The sequence below is a fragment of the Anticarsia gemmatalis genome, chromosome 1 (assembly GCF_050436995.1).
Source record: "Anticarsia gemmatalis isolate Benzon Research Colony breed Stoneville strain chromosome 1, ilAntGemm2 primary, whole genome shotgun sequence".
In the NCBI taxonomy this organism is placed as follows: domain Eukaryota; kingdom Metazoa; phylum Arthropoda; class Insecta; order Lepidoptera; family Erebidae; genus Anticarsia; species Anticarsia gemmatalis.
In genome coordinates, this window is record NC_134745.1 from 10,429,645 (window position 1) to 10,453,892 (window position 24,248).

General features: G+C 34.6%; 1 protein-coding gene across 1 annotated transcript in view; it reads right to left on the reverse strand.

Annotated features, from left to right (window-relative positions):
- The window catches only part of LOC142975645 (insulin-like receptor), a 48,747-nt gene extending 30,492 nt beyond the window's left edge, over window positions 1-18,255 (reverse strand). The window contains exons 1-2 of the mRNA XM_076118634.1: window positions 18,045-18,255; window positions 11,849-11,994 (exon numbers count right to left, since the gene is read on the reverse strand). Of these exons, the coding sequence (XP_075974749.1) occupies window positions 11,849-11,951 (103 nt within the window). The 5' untranslated portion in view covers window positions 11,952-11,994; window positions 18,045-18,255. The remainder of the gene's footprint in view (window positions 1-11,848; window positions 11,995-18,044) is intronic.
- Window positions 18,256-24,248: the final 5,993 nt, after the last annotated feature.

Here is a 24,248-nt window from a genome sequence, read left to right on the forward strand (position 1 = left end):
AACCCTAGAAATCCTTCCAATCCTTCGAAGTTAGAAAACTAAATTTTATGAAATTATGATAGTTTCGGAATGAGCGGTAAGATGTAGCATACTACACTCTCCAGCTTTTCAACTATCTTCACGAAATGACGTCAATCAGTATATCAATTTTGGTGTGAATGGAGAAACCAAACACATTCACTCACTGTTTGTGTTACGATGGATATGCCTAGCTATGGCATAAAGCTTAAAAATACGAGGCTAGTGGGAATGATAATCCACCTGACAGATGTTAAAATGAGAGTTCGAAACTGAAAGAGAGGACATATCTATTAGGAATATTGCGGTTTTCGGAACATAAACAATGTTTTTTAACACTAATCCTAGCGCACGTTAGTCAGTAGGCAAAACCTTGATACTGCATTTAAGGCGACATCGGAATAACAACGAAATTTAGGCGAATCATAAATAATGAGTTCACGTTTTGTAGAACAGCGCACCGGCACGAGTCGTGAGATTTCGTCAGTTATTTATTTGGAATTTGGCATGAATCAGTCGACTATCTTTATTTCTCACCTGTTATTTTGTTAGAAACTCTGTCTATTTTGTAACATTGTACAGAAATAAAAAGATCGGTCACATTTACGTCAATCGTCAGAACGAATAATACTAGATTTTAGTAAGGGAGTTATTTCATTTACATTTAATCGCCTCCGTATTTTTATCTAGCTGATTTGGTAAAAATGTTTCATATGTCGATGGCCGTATTCGGCAGTGTTGAATGACTAACATGAACACCGAATGTTACTAAACCGATTCTTACCAGTCAAAAATCACCGTGTACTCGTAATGTAAATATTGCTCTTGCTTTTCTTAACCTTTTAGCACAAGAACTTTGTTGCTAATATTACGCGACGGCATCCATTGAAGGTCATATGTTATGTTATAATGGAATAACACCTACCAAATATTCAAAATTAATGCGTAAATGACAGCACGCTAGGTGTTCGTGCTACGTCTCTACGACGCGAGATTTCAATCTCTTTAAATTGCTGACTTTGCCGATGAACATTAACTATCTAATTTATATCTAATCCAATTAAAAGGAAACTTATAAATACATTGGTATTACAAAAAAGGAGGATATTAACAGGATAACAAATATAACTTCAAAATATAATCCCCTATTAGTCCACCAGCCAGGTAATACAGGAAAAAAAAACATATAATTGTTATCATACCTACATCAAATGAAAAACATTCAATTCAGTCACATTTCATTAAAGCTTTTTTTTGCAAATTTGTCTATTCATATTTATTTGCCGTCAATATATTTATTTAACTTTCAATATGTACTACTACCTTATATTTTATTATAACTAACGCAGGTTTTCAAATAAAATCAAGTTTAAAGTTCTGGATTTCATTTTTTTGCACCAATTCGTATAACTGTACACTTTAACTAAGAATAGACCGGAGCTGTCAGGATACGGCCTTCAAACGTCGAGCTTGTGTTTAACTTCCGCATTATTCTTAACTAAAGTGAGGTGTATGTTGACTCTTAGAAGAGATACGTGGCTTGTACTAAGTGACGTAGGCACCGGGTACTCGCAGAACGAATGCGGTAGGTCGCGCTCTATCAGATGGTTAGTCGATTACGTTCGGCGATCTGCGCACTCGCAACGACACTCATCGCATGCCCTATTCACTGATAAAGAATGCAATTATATACTATCCTTACGTTATATATAATATTAATAACAATTGAGTAAAGTAATTAATGACGTAGGTACATAGAGCAATAGAGATAAAATTATCTATATTTACTATTGTAAAGAAAGAGCGATAATTATTATGTCTCCAATGTCCGGAACCATTTGAGAGACTACTTAACAGTCCGAAAGATCCGTGCCAAGCTGGAGCGGCGCACGGTGGATCGAAAATCGGCTGTAGAAGACATAGGATCTCGATGTCGTGAATGTTATTTTTTTCGCTGGAAATGACTTCTGCTGATCATTACTATTATAAAAAATGACATATGAAGTAATTGTATGCACAAATGGAAGAGTTATAATTTTTTTAAGAAAAATTTGTATGGAGCTGACATGAAAAATGAGAATATCTCTGGAATCGCAAGGTTGGCCGTTATATCCTCACACACTGATATAGTACTATTTATTTGTGAATTTTTGACATACTTTATATCGCGGTATCACTTGCGATTTTTTTTCTAAAAATCGGCAAAATTTTCAAAAAAAAATGTTTGTTTATGATACATTTTAATGCTTAAATGCGACTATAATAAGTGTAATTTACAATATTTTTTATGCTTAGACCAAAACATTCTAAGAAATTACACAATCGTATTACTCCTCCTCGAATGGTGCTCTCTGAACCTCGTATAATCTTTGTTTCGGGCCTCTGAAGCTTCTTCCGAAAGACTTCCAAATAGTACAATAGCATTTACTCCGTTTATCAACAATTTGTGGACTGTTGATGACATGCAGTACCCATCGTACAGTTCCAACTATTTTAGTTCCTACAACCTAGTTCCAACAACTTAGGTGCGAGTTTGATTCCCCCGGCGCATCAATGCTTCGCCACTGGACTGGTCACTGGCGACTAGCGCAAGGTCAGCGCATCCTCCCTTAGCGAACCCAAGGGGCCGCACCCTTGATTGTGTGCAACTATCAAACCATCGTCTAGGTAAGAGGTCATCTAGAGTGTTGCCGTTGGGTTGTTATGTCCGACTCATCGGCATGTAGAACAATATTTTGTGCTTCGGGCACCATTTGTGATGAGGGCCCTTGTTATGAGGACACATGTTGCGGTTTAGAAGGTATGCCCGCCCTTCTATCGGAATTTGCACATAGTCCCGCACTCCACCCTGGGTGCTGGTGTATGCATAATGCGCATACGCACCACTCCCATCGTCGTGAGCCGGGGCGATCACATAACGATTCCGATAAGTGTGTTACAGTAGGGAATTACATACAAATAATACTGATGAGCTCGAGTTGATACAGTGACGACCCGTTTCCGAGTTGATACGTGTGCTTACGACCTTAAATCAACTTCAGGGTGGTCGTTTGCTTTATATAGTTAATTCTAGCAAAATCAATCATTATTTTATGTTTCACAGTACTTTCAGAAATGAATAAATGTTTGAATATTATGAATCTTCAAACCTGTATAACTCGGTTCAAAGCGATCCTTCGATCGCTTCGATCTCTATCGATGCATGCCACTTTTTTTTGTTGGCCGGTACTTTGAAAAAAGGCCCAAAAATGTATGGAGCGTGGATGATCTCCTTTGTACATATCTGTCTGAAGCGAAGTCAAATGCGGCCTGCTACCTGTGTTTGGCTAAGCCCACATAAATGAATGAGTTAGATGACTTAGATGCCATTGCGTCAAAAACCGTTTCTTCTGGCGTGTTCGGATAAACATCACTTCGTGCTCGCATTAATGTGATGAAATTTCTTCTACACATAGCGCTTCGTCTCGACTTTAAAAAGTGGTCTGCAAGAGGAGAAGGCCATCAAGAGTTATTGCATCCAAGAAAAAAGCTCATCCAAGATTGATTCAAAGATGATCTCAACCTTTGATCGATCTTGGATGAGTTTTTGGTCGATTAATTTCATGTCTTTGACATTGTGAGGGAACGAGAGCTTCAATTTTGTCATCCACTGCAGTTTTTTCATTTATGACAACTTCTTTGGATTATTTCGCAAAACTAAACTAGGCTGGAAGGCAATACAGAGGCGGTGAGCAGGGTTTTGGATTCACCCGTACGGTATCACCGTCAGCTATCAACTTTAATGGAACCAAACCGGTCATAAACGTAATTCGCAGATTTGCTGTGATTCTGAGAGCTATCACAACTGGAGAGTTTAAATACGTGCAGAAATTTAAAGAATACGCTAGAACAACCGCTGAAAAATACTTGGAATTGTACGATGGGTACCTACTGCATGTCTTCAACCGTCCACAAATTGTTGATTAACCGAGGGGACATAATTGCAGTTAATGCTATTGTAACAATTGGAAGTCTTTCGGAAGAAGCTTCAGAGGCCCGAAACAAAGATTATACGAGGTTCAGAGAGCAACATTCGAGGAGGAGTAATACGATTGTGTGATTTCTTAGAATATTTTGGTCTAAGCATAAAAAATATAGTAAATTACACTTATTATAGTCGCATTTAAGCATTAAATGTATCATAAACAAAAATTTTTTTTTGAAAATTTTGCCGATTTTTAGAAAAAAAATCGCAAGTGATGCCGCGATATAAAGTATGTCAAAAATTCACAAATAAATAGTACTATATCAGTGTGCGAGGATATAACGGCCAACCTTGCGATTCCAGAGATATTCTCATTTTTCATGTCAGCTCCATACAAATTTTTCTTAAAAAAATTATAACTCTTCCATTTGTGCATACAATTACTTCATATGTCATTTTTTATAATAGTAATGATCAGCAGAAGTCATTTCCAGCGAAAAAAATAACATTCACGACATCGAGATCCTATGTCTTCTACAGCCGATTTTCGATCCACCGTGCGGCGCCCTAGTAAGGACATTAAAATAGGTATACTGTTTATGATGGAACATAACAATATTTCCTGGTGCATATAGTCCCACCTACTCATTCCTATCATAATGTTTCGCGTCTTTATTTAAGTCTTGACAGGAACATGACATTTACGATTTCCTCCAAATAACTAATCAGCATGAAGCGTTACCTACTCTAAATGTTGAAAGCATACTACCTAGGTATTATCTACGCGTTGTAGATAGGTAGGCAGAATGAAAATAATCGCCAAAACGTTATCTCTTGATATCAGATACGTGAAAAAAATACAAACTAAACACTAGACAGTGCATGAAATATTTTGTCTGCGGTCACGAAGTACAGACTCTGTACTTCTAGTCTATGTTCACTTATCAAATCTGATGATTGGGTTTCTCTAATTTGGTCAAGTGGGAAAAAAGTGCCTGTTTGAGTGTGACGATGATATTTTTGCAGGAATAAACTAGGGAACAAAATGTCCTGCGACATCCGGTAAAACGGTGTGCGATTTTGCTTGTCACATAAACTTTAAAACCCACTCAACAACTAGTTGCACGATATTAATATTGAAAGTCGAAAATATTACCTATATATTGATAACAATAATAACAATTTCAATTCTTCTATGCCAATCGGCTTTTGCGTAGGTGGCGCCAGAAATCCTGAATCGCACAATGAGGGCGTATAGGCCGCGTTCATAATGTTCAATAACCCGCTTATCTTGCTTGCGACTCCCCAGATAACTTTTTTAAATATTATCAGCCAGCCAGTTCTGAGTTATGCGCCATTTTAACAGAAATCTTTTCTGCCTATATTGTGAAATACTTATAGCATGTGCTAATTTCTACCACCATGGATTATTTTTGACGTGCTTAATGTCACGAACTAGCTTGTACTAAACACCTATAAATGTTTAACTAATGTATCACTAGATGATCTTACCCATTACATGAAAAAATTAATGATTAGGATTAAATATCCGTAAATAACTGAATCTGCGCTGCCGAAGAAGGTGTTGTTTATTAAATGTATCTGGCGAGTAATCTACTGAAATTCGCGCGAATCGCTCGAGCGCCCGATGGCCTCGCCAGCCGAGGCCACCGCATTTGAGAAGCGCCGCACGGCCTACTGTGTGCGGTAGGTCATGTGCTTACAGATACGATGCACATCCAAACACTTCATAGAATCTGAAAATATTTACTTACGCACGACCTTTAATATGGACTTGTTACTAAATTGATTTCTTTAGACACGTTTAACTGCGAGTTAAGATAATTTTCATTACCAACATTCTTTAGGATAAAATATGCTATGATCTTTAAAACACGATCATGTATTCTAGAAAGTCTGTTGAGGGCAATTAAACGTGATAATAACTAGGTATTAGATTATATAAGACTGCAATTTTGTTTAAAACTTGTAACATTTCCATCGCAGTATTAACTGTTGGTCTTGTTCTTTTTTAATAGAAATATTTTAAGTGTTTTCGTATTACTTACATTATGCTTATAATTTCGTGACAGTATTCCGCCGTAAAATGGGTTTGCATATCTCAGCTAGGTCTACCTATTGCTTTGTTCGAGATGAAAATTACAAATAGCCTCTAATGCCCGGTTTCTGAGGAACATTTAGCGGTAGTTTGTCTGTTCAATAGCGTTTAAAGCTCATATTAAAAAAACGCTTTCATCAATCTAACCTACCTATCTGCCGAGTCAATCTGATTGTCGGTTCAAACTTTTTGGTAGGACAAACATCCAGTATTGTAGTAGTAGTCTTAAAGACTGTTTAAAATATTTAAAAAAATATTTTAATTCTTTAATGATTCCACTGTAAAACTATGTATATGGGTCCTTGACGTTGTTGATTCAAAGTGTTTAGATTTAGCCGCAAGGCCTATTCCCAACTGTTTGGTGCGATAACTGCACTTTTAGAAAGATAGACCTTGAGAGAAACAACTAAACAGACAACACAAAAACAAGAGATAAATAAGGATAGTAAGTAATTAATTATACTACTAAACATTATCTTCTGCATCCTGTTTATTAACCTAGGAAGCAGCCGAAAGAGCAACGGAAATATTTAAACGCAGTCTGAAATCGCCCAAAAACTGGTTATAAATAATTCATTATTACCGACATACTTGTTTTGATTCTAACATTATATTGTACAAGTAATAAATATTTGATGTAGCATCAGTCGTCATTTTATTACTTTATTTATAGCCAGACGTTTTCATACTCCTGTTTTATCTACATATCCACTAAATACGGATGTGGTCGCTTGAAACGCGATACCTCTGCAACAATAAACATTGCCTTTGCCACAGAGTATTCGATTCAACCAGACTCGTAACAGAAACAGTATGATTATATTAAATGAAATAATGTGTGCTTACAAAATCATACTGTCTGGGTCAATTGACATTCGTAGATACGATAACATTGTCAGTTTGTAATCTTGTGAGACGAGTGTATACATACATAACTACGTACGACATATAACGTACATGTCATCTAAACATTTTTTGGTGTTTGTACGGGAATATTAACACGTATCTTGTTCATACACACAACAATACATCTTTATGATATACAATCACGAATACGAAGTAGCAGAATGATAACATTCCTGTAATGGATAGGTACTAACTTTTATAAAGTCATTGACATTTTTATCAGAGAATATATTGTAATGTTAAGAAATTACTCTTTCGATTAAACCATACTTCATACGAGTACATAAATCATAAATCTGTTCATATAATAATGTAGTACATGTAGCGTTATGAAGACTGTTAAGACATTTGTTACGCTAAATATTTAATTAAATTAGAACGTTTAGTGACGACTGAAAACTAACGTGCACACGTGGTTTCATCCGCGGTTTCATTTTCTTTCACAATAATAGCCCAAATAAATTGTATTTAAATCGCTCCAGCCGTTTTGACTTACGCGTAGTAACATCACATAGCGATATTTTTGCGATAATTCAGGAATCTAGATACAGTAGACTCTAGTTAGACTACCTATAGGTAGTTACATAAAATATAATAAATAATTGAGTACTTAAATAAATGTTCAAATTAAAAAGCGTTTGACATAAATTAAATCATTCATCGTATTGTATTATCGTATTATACATTAGTACGATGTGAAGCCGATATTTATTATGAATGGAATGTTGAGAACTGATGGTGATAAGTAACTCTGACTAAACCGGAAACTGGAGTTTTATCAAACGCAAACTTTATAAAAATACTATATAGCTATACCACTATATTTAGTAATATTTGCACGTTTATCTTTACCTAAAAACATTGAGGATTTTTGAAATGATAATAACAAGTTTATGTATTACGTAAAAGTAACTAGATGTTTTAATTTCGACTGTTCCAATTTAATTCATATTAATTAAAAAAGACCTCTCTTCTGTATGTTCGTGGTAAGCTTAAAATCTACTGAACGGATTTTGATGCGGTTTTTAAAATAGAGCAAACCCCGATTAAAATATTATTTTATATTTTGTAAAGTGTTAGTAAAATTTACCTACTTCTGAACCCGGCCAAAACCGAGGCGGTTTGTTAGTTTAAATAATCCTAGAAAAATACTCATCAGTAGCCAGTAGGTGAACGTGGGCTAGTCGTACATTTTGACATCCAAATACCTAACAAATATTTATAAATATCAATATAAACTTAGGATATCTACGTCATGTGACCTATTTTTTTATTATTCGATGCCAAAATAGTACACAAACACATAAAATAAATTACATAAATAAACAAATATCGATAAAATTTATCTCGGCGCCATAGATTTTACTTATCACACCTACATGTACATGTTTGTGTATGTGAGAACTTTTCTTATCAAATTTCAGGACGACGAATATACACATACTTTAAATAATATTACGTACAAGTATGTTTCTTAGAATTATGTTGATGATAATCTGACACATGTGTGAACAAATTTACAATAACATTTCGCAGTCATTATCAACTGGTTGATCAATTTGTATATTAAAAGTTTATAGTTTGTCACGAAATTATTTTCTGTTTAAACTGTTTCTTGTTTTTCGTAAACTTGTTACTATCACTACCTACTTAATGACCAGCTGTTTTCTTAAATAAGAATCATCAATCAGAGGAACAAATATCAAAGTTTTATGTTAAAGTTTAAAGAATAAACACATCTATGTAGTTTGGATCATGCGGTGTGATAAAAGTATCTATCAAAGTCCAGCATAGAATGGAGCAAATATTAGACTAAGACGACTAATTACTGTATAATACTGCAGGAATATAATTGAATATAAATGAATCAACCAAATCCACATAGAATTTAAACTATATATCTACTTACTTTACTTGCCTTGGTATTTGGAATTATCAGCAAACATGCATGTAGCTTGTATCAAGTATATTATTATTTAAGTCCAATTTGATTTTAATTCTCCGTTTTCCTAGTTAGCGCTTACTGACAAGGAAATTTTACATATAGATTTATAAATGATATCAATAACAGTGATTAAAGCAGGCTCATTCAATGAAAAGTGTAATAGTTTGAAGAGTCTTGAATAAAATGGTGTGTGTAGCTTATGTCATTGCTTTCTTTTCATTTTGGTTTAAAATTAATTTCACGTGTTATCCCGATTATGCGAGAGGAACTATTGATAGTTAGTTTACCTTTTCCCACCGAGTAAAAGATTATCTATAGGCAGTTCGAACATTCAAATGAAAAAAAACCTTATGGGAAAAGAAGGGATCCTGTCAATTAAGAATACTATTAAATAAATCTGATGCGCAATCAATTTATTTATATATGTACCTATGTATAAGGAACGTCCAATTTAATTAGGTAGTTAAATTGTTTTGTTATCAGGGAAGCAATGGCCACATTGGCAACGCAAGGATAATAATTTACGTAATTAAATAAACGCTCGAAATACATATAAAAAGTAAACCCTGTGTTTCGCAGTATTCGCACACAGAGAATAATAAAGTTAAAACAGATTTTCCGATTTGGCGGCAGTAGCAATTTATTTAACTCTAGTGAACAGAAATAACTTCGTAGTACTCGGTAAATATAGAATGTAACAACATTGTGTTATTCATAGCTACAATAACGTAGTAATGATTTGTAGCACAACATATAGGTAGGTATGTATGTGTAGCGGTCACATAATGAATGAATAAATGAATCAACGCCATATAAGTACAACTAATGGTTTATACATAGTTAGGTACTGATCACTTAGCTTAGTGAATAGAACAAAAACCGTTATAATTAAATACTGGTTTAAGCAATAAATTAATGCATTATAAAAAAATAAAATTTTTTGAAGAGTGTTATTTTGTAATTTATAAGCAAACATATTAAAAATTTAAAGAAAACATAAATTGTCTAAGTCAATAATTTTTGGATTCCTAAAAAGAGGGTCACAAAACGGTCCCCTTCGAGGTCATTGAACCTGACAGCTGGAGAGTGTAGATAGGGATACATAAACAGCTGGCATTCATACAATCCAAAGATTATTATTAAAGGGTGATATTCAGGGCTCGCGTTCAAGGGTGGAACTGCATGATCTTCTTAAAGTAAGTAAAGCTTTATAATTTGTTATAAATAATAAGGGACGCTCGCTGCCCTCTCATCGACAAGCCGTCAGAAAATTAAAGGTTACGTATGGAAATATTGAAATCAAACATGTCCTAGAATATATTTAAACGACGTAATTACTCGGAAATTAGATATTTTCACAAGTACATAGGTAGGTAGTTCATCACATCTGAAAGTTCTGACACCCAACCACTGAGCAGATACAAGAAAAGTTTATATTACCTTCCTAACACGTCGACAAGACAAACAATGTCACGTTATTATGAAAAAAGGTTGCATGTAATAAGTACCGTCAAACAACCTGAATCGTAGTACAATAAAAACGTCAATTTGATACGCTCATTGGAGAATTCAAATTGCTAAGTTCGAAATGTTCCAATATCAGCGTGCATATTATACGGGCGAATGAATTTCGGTCCGGTTCGCAAGATAACGGGGGGCGCCTCCTAAACGAGGCCTCACTAGCTCGTCGGGCGTCGAACAGAGAATTACAAACAAACAACACACCGAGGCGAGTTGTTATCTCGCGGATTAAACCGGCATGATATTCAGCATGCCGGCGCGGCGGCCGGCGCGCGACACGGCGCCGCACGCCGACGCTTACCGACGTAGCCAACAGTTGGTAAAACACCGACTTTTAAAAGTTTCATGCCATGCGAGTCATGCGACACTCACGCGTTGCCAAACAAATAGCGAAAAAAATAAATACAAGTACTTGTGATGATACAATGATAAATTAATGTTTTTGATAACTTATTTTGCGATATGAAACATGATTCACAGCTGTTTCCGGCTAATATGAACGGACGTGTTTTTTTGTCAACTTATGCTGTGCTCAAAGTAACACATGTTCTATTTTCAGTTATAATGAACAACATCGTTAAGTATGTAGTTTCTCATTTATACACAAAAAGTAGGTTCATGACATGTGAAATAAGTCTGTGGAAATTTTAATTACGTAGGTGGATGTTTTTACTGGTATTTGGTGAGTTATCGAAACTGATTATTATCAATAAGTTTGTACTAACCAAAAATATTAACTCTCATCGAGTACATGATAACAATAGAAGTTAACTTATTGCACAAATTATTATTGTGAGCACTATTTTGGGTAAGAACCTATTCGTACCTGAACTAAACGTTTTGTTATCAAGTAAAATGTACGTTCTTGTTCCAACGTAACTCTTTGATCAACCACTGACTACGTAAATTGGTTATACACTACTATGGTCATCCAGCTAGGTACCTACCTACCTACTTAAGTATATCAATACATATAATGCAAAAATATTACTATGGCGTGACGGCCGTAAAGCTACATTTGATAAAGGACGACTTGAATACATGTCTTATTTTTTTTTTAATTCTAGCCAATCCAGCCTTCATACCTTCTCTACTATTTATAGATATTGCTTTACACACCATATTAACCGGAAGTCATCGTTCAAAGATAATTTATTAAGATGCAACTACGGAATTACGGTTACAAGGTACTGTCGGGGACGTTTTTATTGACAAAACGTAATTACAACGTAAATGGATTACCTAACTATTAGGTATTTTGGGTCTGTCAATATAAGACACCGAGTCTTATTTTAAACGTAGGCGGAAGACTGTAACCTTGTAGATGTGCAGTTTTCTTGGAGATCTGATAGCTATGTATTAGGTAGTTACTCACTTCCAGGTGCTAAGTGTTCGTTGGCTGCATCAGTGGGTGCGCACGCCAGCAGTAGCAAGCCTGCCACCACCGGCCACGCTAGCCCGTCGCACGCGCGTCGCATCACGCCGTGCCGCGCCCCTGGCCCGCTGACCACATGACCCGCACTGGAACGATAAATACATATATTTGTTTAACCACTTCCGTTATTCCCATTTAACCATTTCAACACACCAAATCGCAGTAAACAACAATGTAAAGTAAACAATATTGTAGTAAACGACGGTGACGACGCGACGTAAGAGTATAAGTGCATTTAGTACATATTATTATAAACTTATTTACATACACTAATTCATTGCGTTGTAAGTACTGACTTACAGAATCGTTTTGCATTCTTAGCCAGGTAACATTTTATTAATGTAATTCTGTATATTATGTAAGTAAATATATCTAAGCGTTCTTTAAGTTATAAGATTAATACATTTATTGCAAACAACCACGTTAGTTAAACAATACAGTTCCGCGCGTATAACATCAAAAACGATAATAAATCACTATCTCACACTAACGTACAATAGCGTCTCTGCAAATTGCCAACCTTATTGTACGCATACAACAATAGTGGTTTCATTGATGAATATAAATTTCATTGATCAAAGTGTCGGCTTGCAGAGGCCAATGAGTGGTATAAAGACCGCGGTAATTAGCGTGGGAGCCGCCGTTGTTCTCACGACACGCCCGTAACAGGAAAATATTAATTAACAAACACGTTAGGTATCGAACAAAATAACCTCGATGATGAGAAAAATTATATTTTGCCAACCGCAATGAGGCAAAGAACCGCGCTACCAACACTGCTTTAAAGCTTTATTAAAATCGGTTGTCCTATTATTTTCTTATTATGATACAATACATACACAATGTGCACTTGTATGTATATATTTATCCATATTAAAAACTACACGTTTAGTATCTGACCGCACAGAATGATTGACAGGGATGTTCGGATGGGATGGTGACACTGCCTTAAAAAGATAATTTGGTTATTAAGTACTAAAAGGAAAAACCCCTTTACAGACAGCACTGGTGAATATAAAATCTTTCCGGAAGAGGAGATGAAATTAATTATATCCAACACGCTCATCGTGTTCAAGTAGACAGAGTCTCTGCATACCTCAAGAATTGTAGCAAAAAACTCAGTCACACAAGTTTTCTTCACGTTTTTTTTGTACCATTATTATCAGTCATTTACCTACATTAGTACGTGTATACTTATTATTTGCATAGTCATTGAATTTGGGGTGTTGCAAAAAGTGATGAAACAAACCAGAAAACAAGTATACCTTGACTTGACTTCTTTCTTATTTAGATAATTTGCAATTTCAAAAATCAAAAGGAATAGATAAAGATTAGATTCATCTAACTGAAGAATTTGTTTGAACCTGCTAATCTCAGAGACTAGATACTGGTTCGAATTGAAAAAGATATATTTGAATTAAATAGTTTATTTATGGAGGAAGGCTTAAGGAGATACTCTTTACTACTATTATGTCAAATAGGAGTAGAGCAGCAATGCAATATATTGTGAAAACGGAAAAACTATAGTCCACGCGGATGTTTGTATTATGTTCAGGTTAAAATATGTTCCATCAGTATCCCACTTCAAGCATACTATTAAACTCTTCAGTTACAGGTAGGTACCACAATCAGGTATCCTACAAAAGTTAAAAGTTATTTAAGGGCTATTATTGGCGTAAAAACTGTTATTTTTTTGTGAATTCCTTCCTAAATACTAATAAATCCTCACTAATGGTAGATAAGTAATAGTATGATTCTCCAGGTGAAAACTGATGAACACATTTCGAGAAGATATTGAGTGATGATAGAGCCAATGAACCCAATTTTATATTTCAAAAATCAGCAATTAAACGACTAAATTTTGGGATTAACTGTTTAAGCCTGCGCGGATTAGCAGCTGACAATGAACGGCTGATTGTTTGTGAGTCTGTCCAAAATTGGATGGTATGTGATGCATGAACGAAATTACATTGCCGAAGTAAATAAACGCTTACTTAAAGTAATCTGTGATGGCTATGTTATATTATTGAATAGTATTACTGCCGTATTACAATGACTAACTGCGTATTGTGTGTAACAAGACTTACAAGGTTGTGTCATCGTGACGCCGAGCGCCGCGGTGGCGCCTAGCTGACGGTGTTACGCGCTCACTACCTACCGCACATAGATTTTCGGGTCTAATCAGGTTAGATAACGACAACCTTACTGGGACTTGAATACACCACCTACTTAAACACCAAAATTAATTAGGCTATGAAACTATAACAACCGGTTATAAGTGAAAATACCAAAAAGTAAACATACGTATTAGGTAGGTACCTAGATATAAATTTTCATTGAAATGGAGAAGCTACCTAAGTAATTACTAAATTGCTTAATTCGGTATTATAACCGCTAATCGGCCATGTGGCCGGCAAGCTCTTCCAAGCCACGTGGGTTTAACTGTTGGAGATAGCGGCACGAGTCGACACGCCAACGTTCGTTAATACATCAGGGATGAGAAAGCCACCAAGAAGGAAGAGAACCATTTAGCCGCGAAAGGGTTAAATAGAGACGGTTACTTTCACTTTATAAAATTAATAAGTAATAATATATAATGAAATATTATAATTCATTTTTAAAATCCTTTTATTAACTATCGCAATTTTTTACCCATACCCACAGTGTTGGGCAAAATTTAGTTTGATTGATGATTAAGATTAAATTATTTAGTCATGACTAATGAATAATGACTAAAAAAATTCAATCATGAGTCGTGATTGATGATTAATTAGTGTTAGTGTTAGTTATTCAATCATGACTAAAATTTTAATGACTAAAAATAATAGTTAAATAAAACTAAGCTTTTCAAGTCTACGTTCCATGACTGTTGATTTGTTAATCACAGGTTTTTAATTAAAGCTAGTTTTACAACAGAATCAGTTAATTTTTTTTTTAATTTACACAGGTACACATTTGCAAAAATAAGTTCGGGCTAATTTAGTTTAAAATAATTTAAATTGCTTTTTAAAACTACGCGTTTTGAAAATCAAATTTTATAAATAATGGAATTATCTTCTTTCAGTCCACTTAATGTGGTGATCAGTTATAGTTTTATAGATGTGTTCAATTAAACTAAAATTATGTCACCTGAATTATTTTTTTTAGTTTAATCATCATACAAAAATACAATAAATTAGTCATCAGTCATTTAATCATTAAATGATTGATGACTAATTTATTTAATCATGATTATGATTATTATTTTTACTCATGATTAATTCAATCATGACTAAATAATTCATGACTAAATTAGTCATGACTAATCAATTGATTGAAAAAATTAGTTGATTGACCCAACACTGCATACCCAGATGATGAATTCCTAGGTGCATTATTTTATTTATCGAATTCCTCAAGCTGAATGTTTCACGCGGATTATGTACCTTTTATAATACCGGATTAAATATTATGATGCTACGAACTCGGTACTTGCAATATTATGACATTTCTGCCAATTAAAATGGGCGCGAAACCGTGAAAGTAGCAACATAACAGCGTGCTACGAACTAAAAACTTAATTGCAGCAAGGTCCTACGCATTGAAACCCTACGGCAGATAGTATGAAGCATGGGGAGGGGACCAGTTTCCCGCGCTGCATTTGTTGTTTACGCGGCGTGTCGTGGCGGACAGTGAGTTCGACGACCTTATGCCGCACCACGCCGCCATATTTTTGGTAATAAATAATAGATAGAACAGCGCAGCGCAGCACGATCGATCAGACCGCGACCAGTGCGGCGGCGCGTGCTTGGCTCGGAACCCAAAACATTGCACCCCCACCCCCCATTGAATACAAACGCACTTAGAATAGCGCACTAACGTAAAAAAATACAAAACAAATAAGGTGAGGCGCTCTTGTCTATGTATGCTATGATGATAATATAATAATTTATACAATTTATTAATATCAAGATGGTACATATTTATCTCTTTCATATACAGATATCTATGGTGTGTACCTACTCACCTACTTCTCTAACTATAATACGAGAGGGCTATGTTATATTATTAAGTTAATATAATTTTCGTTTGTAATTTTGTAAGCCTATTCATGTTTAATAACTAATAACTAAATATAATTAACACGTTCGCTGCCCCTGACGCGTATGTGCGTTTTGTAGAACGCACATACGCGTCGCGGGCAGGGAACGTGTTAAGTCATCTTGGCAAACAGCTTTTCCAGTTTGTCTCGTGGGTTGCATGAATGCTACGCCAATGGTTTTTCAAATTATCAGCCCCTTACCTTAATAATCTTTTTAATCGTTCATTAGAATTCCACGAACAGATAAAACGTATGCATAGCACATACCTAAATATTTTGGTTAGTAATTTCTGAATAGATTTAATGTCGCTATGAAACTATGTTTTTTTTTTAAATATAACTTATCCAAATGAGTAGAGTTAATACTTATAGAGAAAATCGGATAATAAGTAATATTGGTACATTAAATATATATAGGTTTCATATTATTATCTCATGCCAGTAAACATAAAACAGTGCAGCAGATCGCATCAACAAGTTAATTCAAGGCCAATCGGACTGTGAAAACGTTTTCGGATTATATTATTGTATTGATAAGACTTCAAGGTATAATAAGTTTCTTGCGCACTCGCTTATCGATAACACATTCTTAATATTTATGTCTACTATTACTACTTACATAAAAAATCATTTTACTTATGTAGGCCGTAGGTATTTTTGTTTACTGAATACACACGTGTACTTATTTTCATTAATATTGACACTGCATATTTTTTTTTTAGATTAGGAACGGCTATAATATTGTGATCTAAGAGAAAAGTGGTCTGTCACTAAGACTCTAGCAATTGATTGTAGCAAAAAAAAAAGGTTACAAATTACAATTCTTTTACAATACAATTGAAAATTACACACTTAGCATACCTACCCAATTATTTATTTATACCCTGTATTAGCTGTTTTGATTCGATTTTTGTATAGGGTTTACAAACTTTGCAAATTGCTGGTAACGCAAGTGCTTGCTATGTGATGTAAACTTGTGTCACTCTACGCAACTGTTTTCTTTTAAATACATTGTCGGATTTTAAGTGCATTTTATGAGAATGTTTTGCGCTTTTATGCTGGACAGGGCTACAATACTTAGTGGGTTTAAATAATAACTAAACACCCTTTAATCTTATTATGCACAAGTTTCTGGCGGCAACTTCATCTCTTCTACATAAAAAAAATATAAAAAAATCTAAATTGGTGACAGAATTTTTTGCCTATTTGACTCTATAAAAAAGGTTTCAACGAATTGATAACCTCCAGCCTTTTTTGAAGTCGGTTAAAAATGTTGAGGTACGCGATAACTTTATAAAGTTTTGCAGACAATCTTGCCAAGTTTGGTACCTAATACAAATATCAATGATTTTAATTAATTTCTGTAGATAAAAAGGAATCTTTTTTTTAAATCTATGAAAAATCTTGATTCTTTGGTAAGAAAGTCCTTTTTGCTTTGCAACTCAACTTTTTTTAGTTATGGGCAACAATGTTTCATAGATAATTAAAAAAAAAACTGTTTTGCTGACGATGAAAGGTGCGGCAACAGAGTTATGAATTATTATGATACAGAATTATGGTAATATTAATTCTCCGAGATAAAACTACCTAATTACTAATTACCTATTCTGCCAATTAGTAGGTATTCGCCGTATTGGGTAAATAAATATTTGAATTAGGGACCTATTTAATTTTAGGGTATCTTTTATAGATTATACCTAAATAGATAATATTTGTTGTAAACACTAAAAACTAGCTATAAATCGGCTACAAGCATGAAACGAATATACTCGACGCGGCCGTCAGGTCACCTCTCCCCCCAACGCGCACAATATTTTGCTTTGCCCGCCTGCGCCGCACCGCCGCGCCGCGTCGTTGGTCGTTGCGGAGAAGGGCACAGAGTTGTTTACACCACCGCTCACACCACGTGGTGTGCACCGAGCATACATATGGTCACGTGGCTCTGTTTTTACGATTAACCTGTAATCCGAATATATACCGCAAACCATGCAGAACTGGATTGTGTTAGTCTAGCATTGGCCATTATCAGATCGAAAACAAAATTTGTAACGCTACCTCAGCTCGGTGCCTGCCGTACTTGTCTGCTTCTCGCGATCCACAATGAAACAATACTTCACAGATTCTGTTATACAATATTTCACACTGCCACCGAACACAAATCACTTCAAATGTATATTTTTATAATAACAAAAACAATAACAACACTATTGTAAACATAATACGCGGCAATAGTGGATAACATGCAGACGAGTTATCACAAACGACGCGCGCGAACGACTGACGACTTGAGGAAGGGAAGTGGAGTGCGCGGGGCCGGCCGTGCCGTCGACCCAGTCGAGGAATGCGGCTCGGCTCGCCCGTTCTCGCGTGCTTATTTTTTGCTCAGTCCGGTAGGACGCTCAGGGGACGCTCATAAGCGCGTTCTTCATAGGGCTTTTGACGACTAGAGCTACAAATCTCGATTGGGTCTAGCTTATTAACGCTGAAATAGCTAGTGGACACCTACCTACTACTTTCCTATTTACTTAGTTCCTGCCTATTAAAAAAAAAGTGGTTTGTCCATGGTCCTTACTACTCCTTACTGAGCTGAAAGTTCACATACAAAAAGCGCATTCAAATTTCAAAGATACTATTTTTAAGATAAGTGGTAGTAGTAGATACCTACCAAGTAGTTTTAAGAAGATATACCTAATAAGATATTTTAAGGATATAAGGTAATAATAATAATAATAATATATATTTATTTCACAAAAACGTACAACTTTTAACAAATCAAAAACAATTGGGCAAACTTTAAACACAAAGCAATTGGAACACTGATACCCATGGTAAGGTACCTATATACCTAGTCATATTATTGGCAACATAGAAAAAAAGATAAGGCCACTGTAAGTACCTAGGTTTTTTTTATCATTAGGACATTTTTGATACGCGTTTTCAATAAATCAATGCAGATTCAATAATTTTCGTCGTACCTATACGTTTATAAATTAGGGATGTTAGAAACATATTACTTGTTGTATTGTTCTTCAAGTTTTCAAGAAACTGTAAAGTAAAAAACGGAATGGCTATTTAGGCTCGGCGCGAAATAAATTATCCTAGTCTGTTTTATCAGTTATGGTTACAGTTATGGTACAGATAACATTTTATTTTCAATTTCCCCATAACATCCCTGATTATAATTTTATTTGGCGCATGGATTGGTACTAATCTATTTAACGAATCAACAGCGACGCTAACTGACACTCACCTACCAATTAACTTGCAATAATTCTAGACTCCATTGCACAATCCTTTAGGTCAGTTATTTAGCAACTATGTAACTCATTTCGATCTATTGGCCATAGCTAAATTATCTGCTAATCTATTAACGAATAATTAGTAATTAATTTAATTATTTTACGTTTATTGCTTATTTAGTACAGGCCTTAACGTGCTCTTCTCACATAATTTTGTCAATAATAATATATATCAAAATTGTTGTGTTTTCAATGATTACGCAGATATTTTATAAATGTATTTTTCGCAAACGGTCAATCCAGTTCTATGTACGTGCAAAAAAATGAAACAGTGGCTCCTAGTCCACGAAAAACACAGCAATGGAGACGAAACTAAGCCCTTATACTTAAAAAGGGCTATTAACGGGATAACTAAAATTCTTGTAAAACCGTGTTTGTCAGATTTTTGCTTTTTCAACTAAGACCCAAAATAGATGCATACCATTCCTGAAAAAATCTGTTTATCATTCTTCAGTAGAGTGGCAACTTGCAGCATCATAACACAGTGATTAAACAGGACAATATAGGCAATAAGGTAAATGATTTAATTTAAAACAGAGGTAGGTATAAAGGCGAAAGGCGCGAAAAAAATGTTCCTTACAGTCAATGGACAAGCGGTCGCAGGTTATTAAGGTATCTAATAAATAAGTAATTATTCTGTAGGGCTCACTTTTCGAGGACATTACTTTCTACTGCCCTAAAGACTGGTTGTTACAGCAGTTTCATTTAACGCAGCTTGTCTATAATTATCAGAATTCCTTTTACTTCCCCTCTTTGGCTCTGAAATTGAAAGTGAATAATAGAGCATCATTCACATCACATTAGTAGTGGTCCATAGCCATAATCCAAGAGTTAGCAAGTGTTCAATTCCATTCATTCATTAATGCGTAGGTACACGTAAAAGTGCGTCATTGTAAAAGTGTTGTGATGACTCAAGTGATGTTTATCCACATTGAGGAAAATTACCTGGCAAGCTCAGTGGCTGTCTGAGAACTCCGATTTAGGCTAGTACTTAAATCAGGAACGTAATTTTACCGAACTTATTTTTATTGTGGTTGCAACTTGAATGGCCTATAGACATTTTCGTAATATTGGCATATTTTACCAATATTGCGAATTTACGAGTAAGTATGCACTGTACAATGTACATATTATATGAACACGTACTCGTATATCTAAATGTCTGTTTGTGTTTTCAAATATTTATGTTGATTTCAGATTTTTATAGCCATGAACCAAGGCATAATGCAACCTTTTTTGTTTTAAAAAAGAATAGTCTCTGGGCGGCAAAAAGTTACATTTTATTTTTATCCCAAAAATATTTGGGCGCGAAAAAGTTATTATTGATTAGGTCATTCCATATTTTTTTAATAAGAGACTATAAATTAATATTTAAATTAATGTAACATATGTGGCGTCTACTTATTATACACAGTTACTGAATAAATAATATATGTAAATAATATACCGATTTGATAAAAAGTATTTTGCAATGTATGTGATGTTTATGTATACGGATTTTATCGATTGTTGTCGTAATTGGCGAAAATAACCATCCTTATCAATTTGGCTCATACCTACTCACTTCATGCTAAAATTATGTTGTTCGTAGCCGTATTTGCCATACTATCTAACAGCCTATATTTAGACAATAATGTATTTTAGATAGGTATATAGAACCAGGTAAACAACGAGTGCATCAAGTACATACCTACTGGTTAAATACCTACCTACATAGCTGACAAAGTGTTTACTATTTTTACTATTGAATAAAAACACGTTGCGTCATCAAATACAAAATACCACATTGTCACCACGATTAAATTCTCCATAAGTTTGGTAAACAAGTGCATAAAAATAACACAATTACGAAAACTTGCGAAATACGAGTAGATATTACGACAGCTAATTACAACAAATAGAGGCTTTGACTAATAAACTTTTAAATGAATTTGTTTGCACCGGGCAAATAAAACCGTTTTAGCATCAAAACTAATAGGTACGTATTATCAAGATTTTTGTTGACTAAATACATTATCAACAAATTGTTGAACGGTCAAAGTTCAACGGAAATCTGTTTGACTTATTATCTTTTTAACACTTGAGGCGGTCATGATGGCTAAGCGGCACATGGCAGGAATCGAAGATGAGCGAGGTTTTCAATATGTTATGAAACAATATGTAATTAATAAACGAAAAATCCAAACGTTATAGGAATTAATTCGCTCAAATTGACGATAATAATATGTAAACGATGTGATTATAGTTATTTTAACAACAATTCGATTATTTATAAGATAATATAATGTTCCATTACCTACGATGTAATAATGGTCATAAGGAACTCATTAGCTAGGTACCAAACAAATTATTACGTTGAAAAGAAACTTTACGTCGTCAATGTAGGCTCAATGTTGTTTACTTACGTATATTCCTAGATGCCTTAACACTACACTCGCACTCTATGCAGCAAAGGCCTACGTTTATATCCATAAAATCCTTGTCCTTAAAATGTTTGATCAATTTAAAATATCTCCGATGAACCAAAGAAGATGAAAGATGAACTTCGAACGTGGTTTAGTAAACTTGATGAAAACATTTAAATCTTTGATTTAAACGTCTTATGTATCTATGTTTAATGTTACAATATAATTTATACTATTGGATATATTGATAGATATAAATGTGTGTAGGTAAGTAGATACCCATGTTCCCATGTTATTTATCTGCAAGTGGGCGCACTGAGGCTTATCAAGTCCGCCATTGAAAAACAACGTTTACGCAAGCAACATTTATCAATGAAAGCAAGTTTTTTCTTATCGTCCACGGCCATGTTTGTACGAGGTGAGACGTTTCGATTTACGTGTTACAAACAATTCAGAAACGTAAAGAAATCCGTAACGTTGCCCAGTTTTTTCAAAGGAAATATGTGAATATACTGCGTTCCCATTGCCTTTTCCTAAGATTACGTACAATATATTTTTGAAGCAGCATCTATAAGTGCGAAGGATACCTGTCATCCTCCGTGGAAGAAAACTACATTTCTAATCCGTTAATTAGTTCTGAAATAAAACTAATGACTGTTGCTTTTGCCAGATAAGTTTGCTCCAGCTGTACCTTCAAGTACTTATCATTCTGTGCCTTCACTATTAAGTATAGTTAACAACGCCAAAGTGCCAGATGAACGAGCCAAAATAATAGAACTCCTATTATTTTGGCTCGTTTACCGATCTATTTAGCTGACAGAAGGTATATTAAGTGCTTTATTCTGTTCTATGTCCAGTACTAAGTCCATATATTTCAATCTAAGACGACAGGCATTATTAATATATGTAAGTACTTAGGTACAACGTAGGTACTAGATACATCACCCCTGGAGAGTTAGAGGTATTTCAAAAATTCAAGCCCTAAAATGATTTTGTAATTTTTAGCGGTCTAAAAAAAGAAGGAGAAGATTTCACGAAAAAATCTTGAAACGTAGGCACCTATATTATTCTCAACCATCATATAGATTTGTAAAATTGGCTAGTTTTTGTATTTAATAAAGATGCATGTGACAAGTTGAGATTAGGGAAACCTGTGAATTTGATTCATGCCACAAATGGATTGCTATCCTTGACGGAATAAAGCATTAATGTTTCACTATTTATTATTCTGATATCTGTGTTACTCTTAATCATACTTAACTAAGAAGGAAATCCGCAATAAAGTGAGTACTGCATGTACCAATTATACAAGTATTTTATTCATCATAAAAGGTTTATACTCTTCGTGCTTGAAGTTTTCAAGTACAGAGATTTCAGAGTTTGGTTGGTACATAAATCATACCGCGCCGTAAATTCACCAAGTGGAGAACACAAAGTGATACAAAAATAGGTACTGAACGTATTTCGAGTTTGTTGATTCAGGTAGCGTGCGGCACGATTATATTCCCTCTGTGTGCAAAAAAAGAGCTCTCGTCCATTCGATGTATAATTTCCTTGCATAAATAAATGTTAACGCGTTTCATACGATTTGAAACAAGGCCTATATGTTAAATTTGACTTCTGTAACCCACTGTAAGTTACATCCAAAGATTATTTGTATAACCACACTCCACATATCTGTAACACTGAGAAAGTAGTCAGCCGACGTATTTACAATTAAAAAAATTCAAAACAACATTGTCACGTACCTACACGTCAGCTAAATATGATGTAGCGATTGATGACTCTACATTTTAAAAAACATTGTAGGTACACCTATATAATATGTCACACGTGGAACGTATAAAATAATTTTCGAGTAGTGCGTTTTTATTGGACATAATTGGCACATAAGTTTTCCAAGCATGGCGGACGCATGATGTAATGCCATGTTAGTAATGTGACTCGACTGTTCGATGCGCAGTTGACCCCAATCGCCCCCAATCGAAGGACTAAATTGTTTGTTCAATCAAGTGATATTGTCTTTCAAAAATACTACGACACTCTTGAACGTAGTTACACTATACGTTTTTACCAGGAATCCCCAGGCGTTATCGGACATTGGATCGGAGGCCTCCTCATCTTGTACAATTTCGTATGATAGGTACCTAATTACTAAGAGTTTAGATAATAATCGTAAGATATGTACCAAGAAAACCCATAAAATGCTAAAATCTTCAGCTTTTTCTTTATTTGTGGGACTTTCAAATAGGGATCGAAGTTAAATTGTTGTTTTACTAGGAAAGTATGAAAAAATCTATTTGTAGGTATTTACACGTTTAGTTGTTAATACCTCCACATACAAATGTAGTATTGAAATCGATAGTTAATGGTCAATATAAATTCAATACTGTAATCATTGTAATTATGAATAACAAAGTGAGCTTCAGCTGCTCCTAAAGATTTTTGCTAACAGATGGATAGATAAGATAGATAGACGAGGCACTTCATATCAAACCTTAATACATAAGTATCTATGTAAGGATAATTATTATTAAGGTTCTTAATCTGTACTC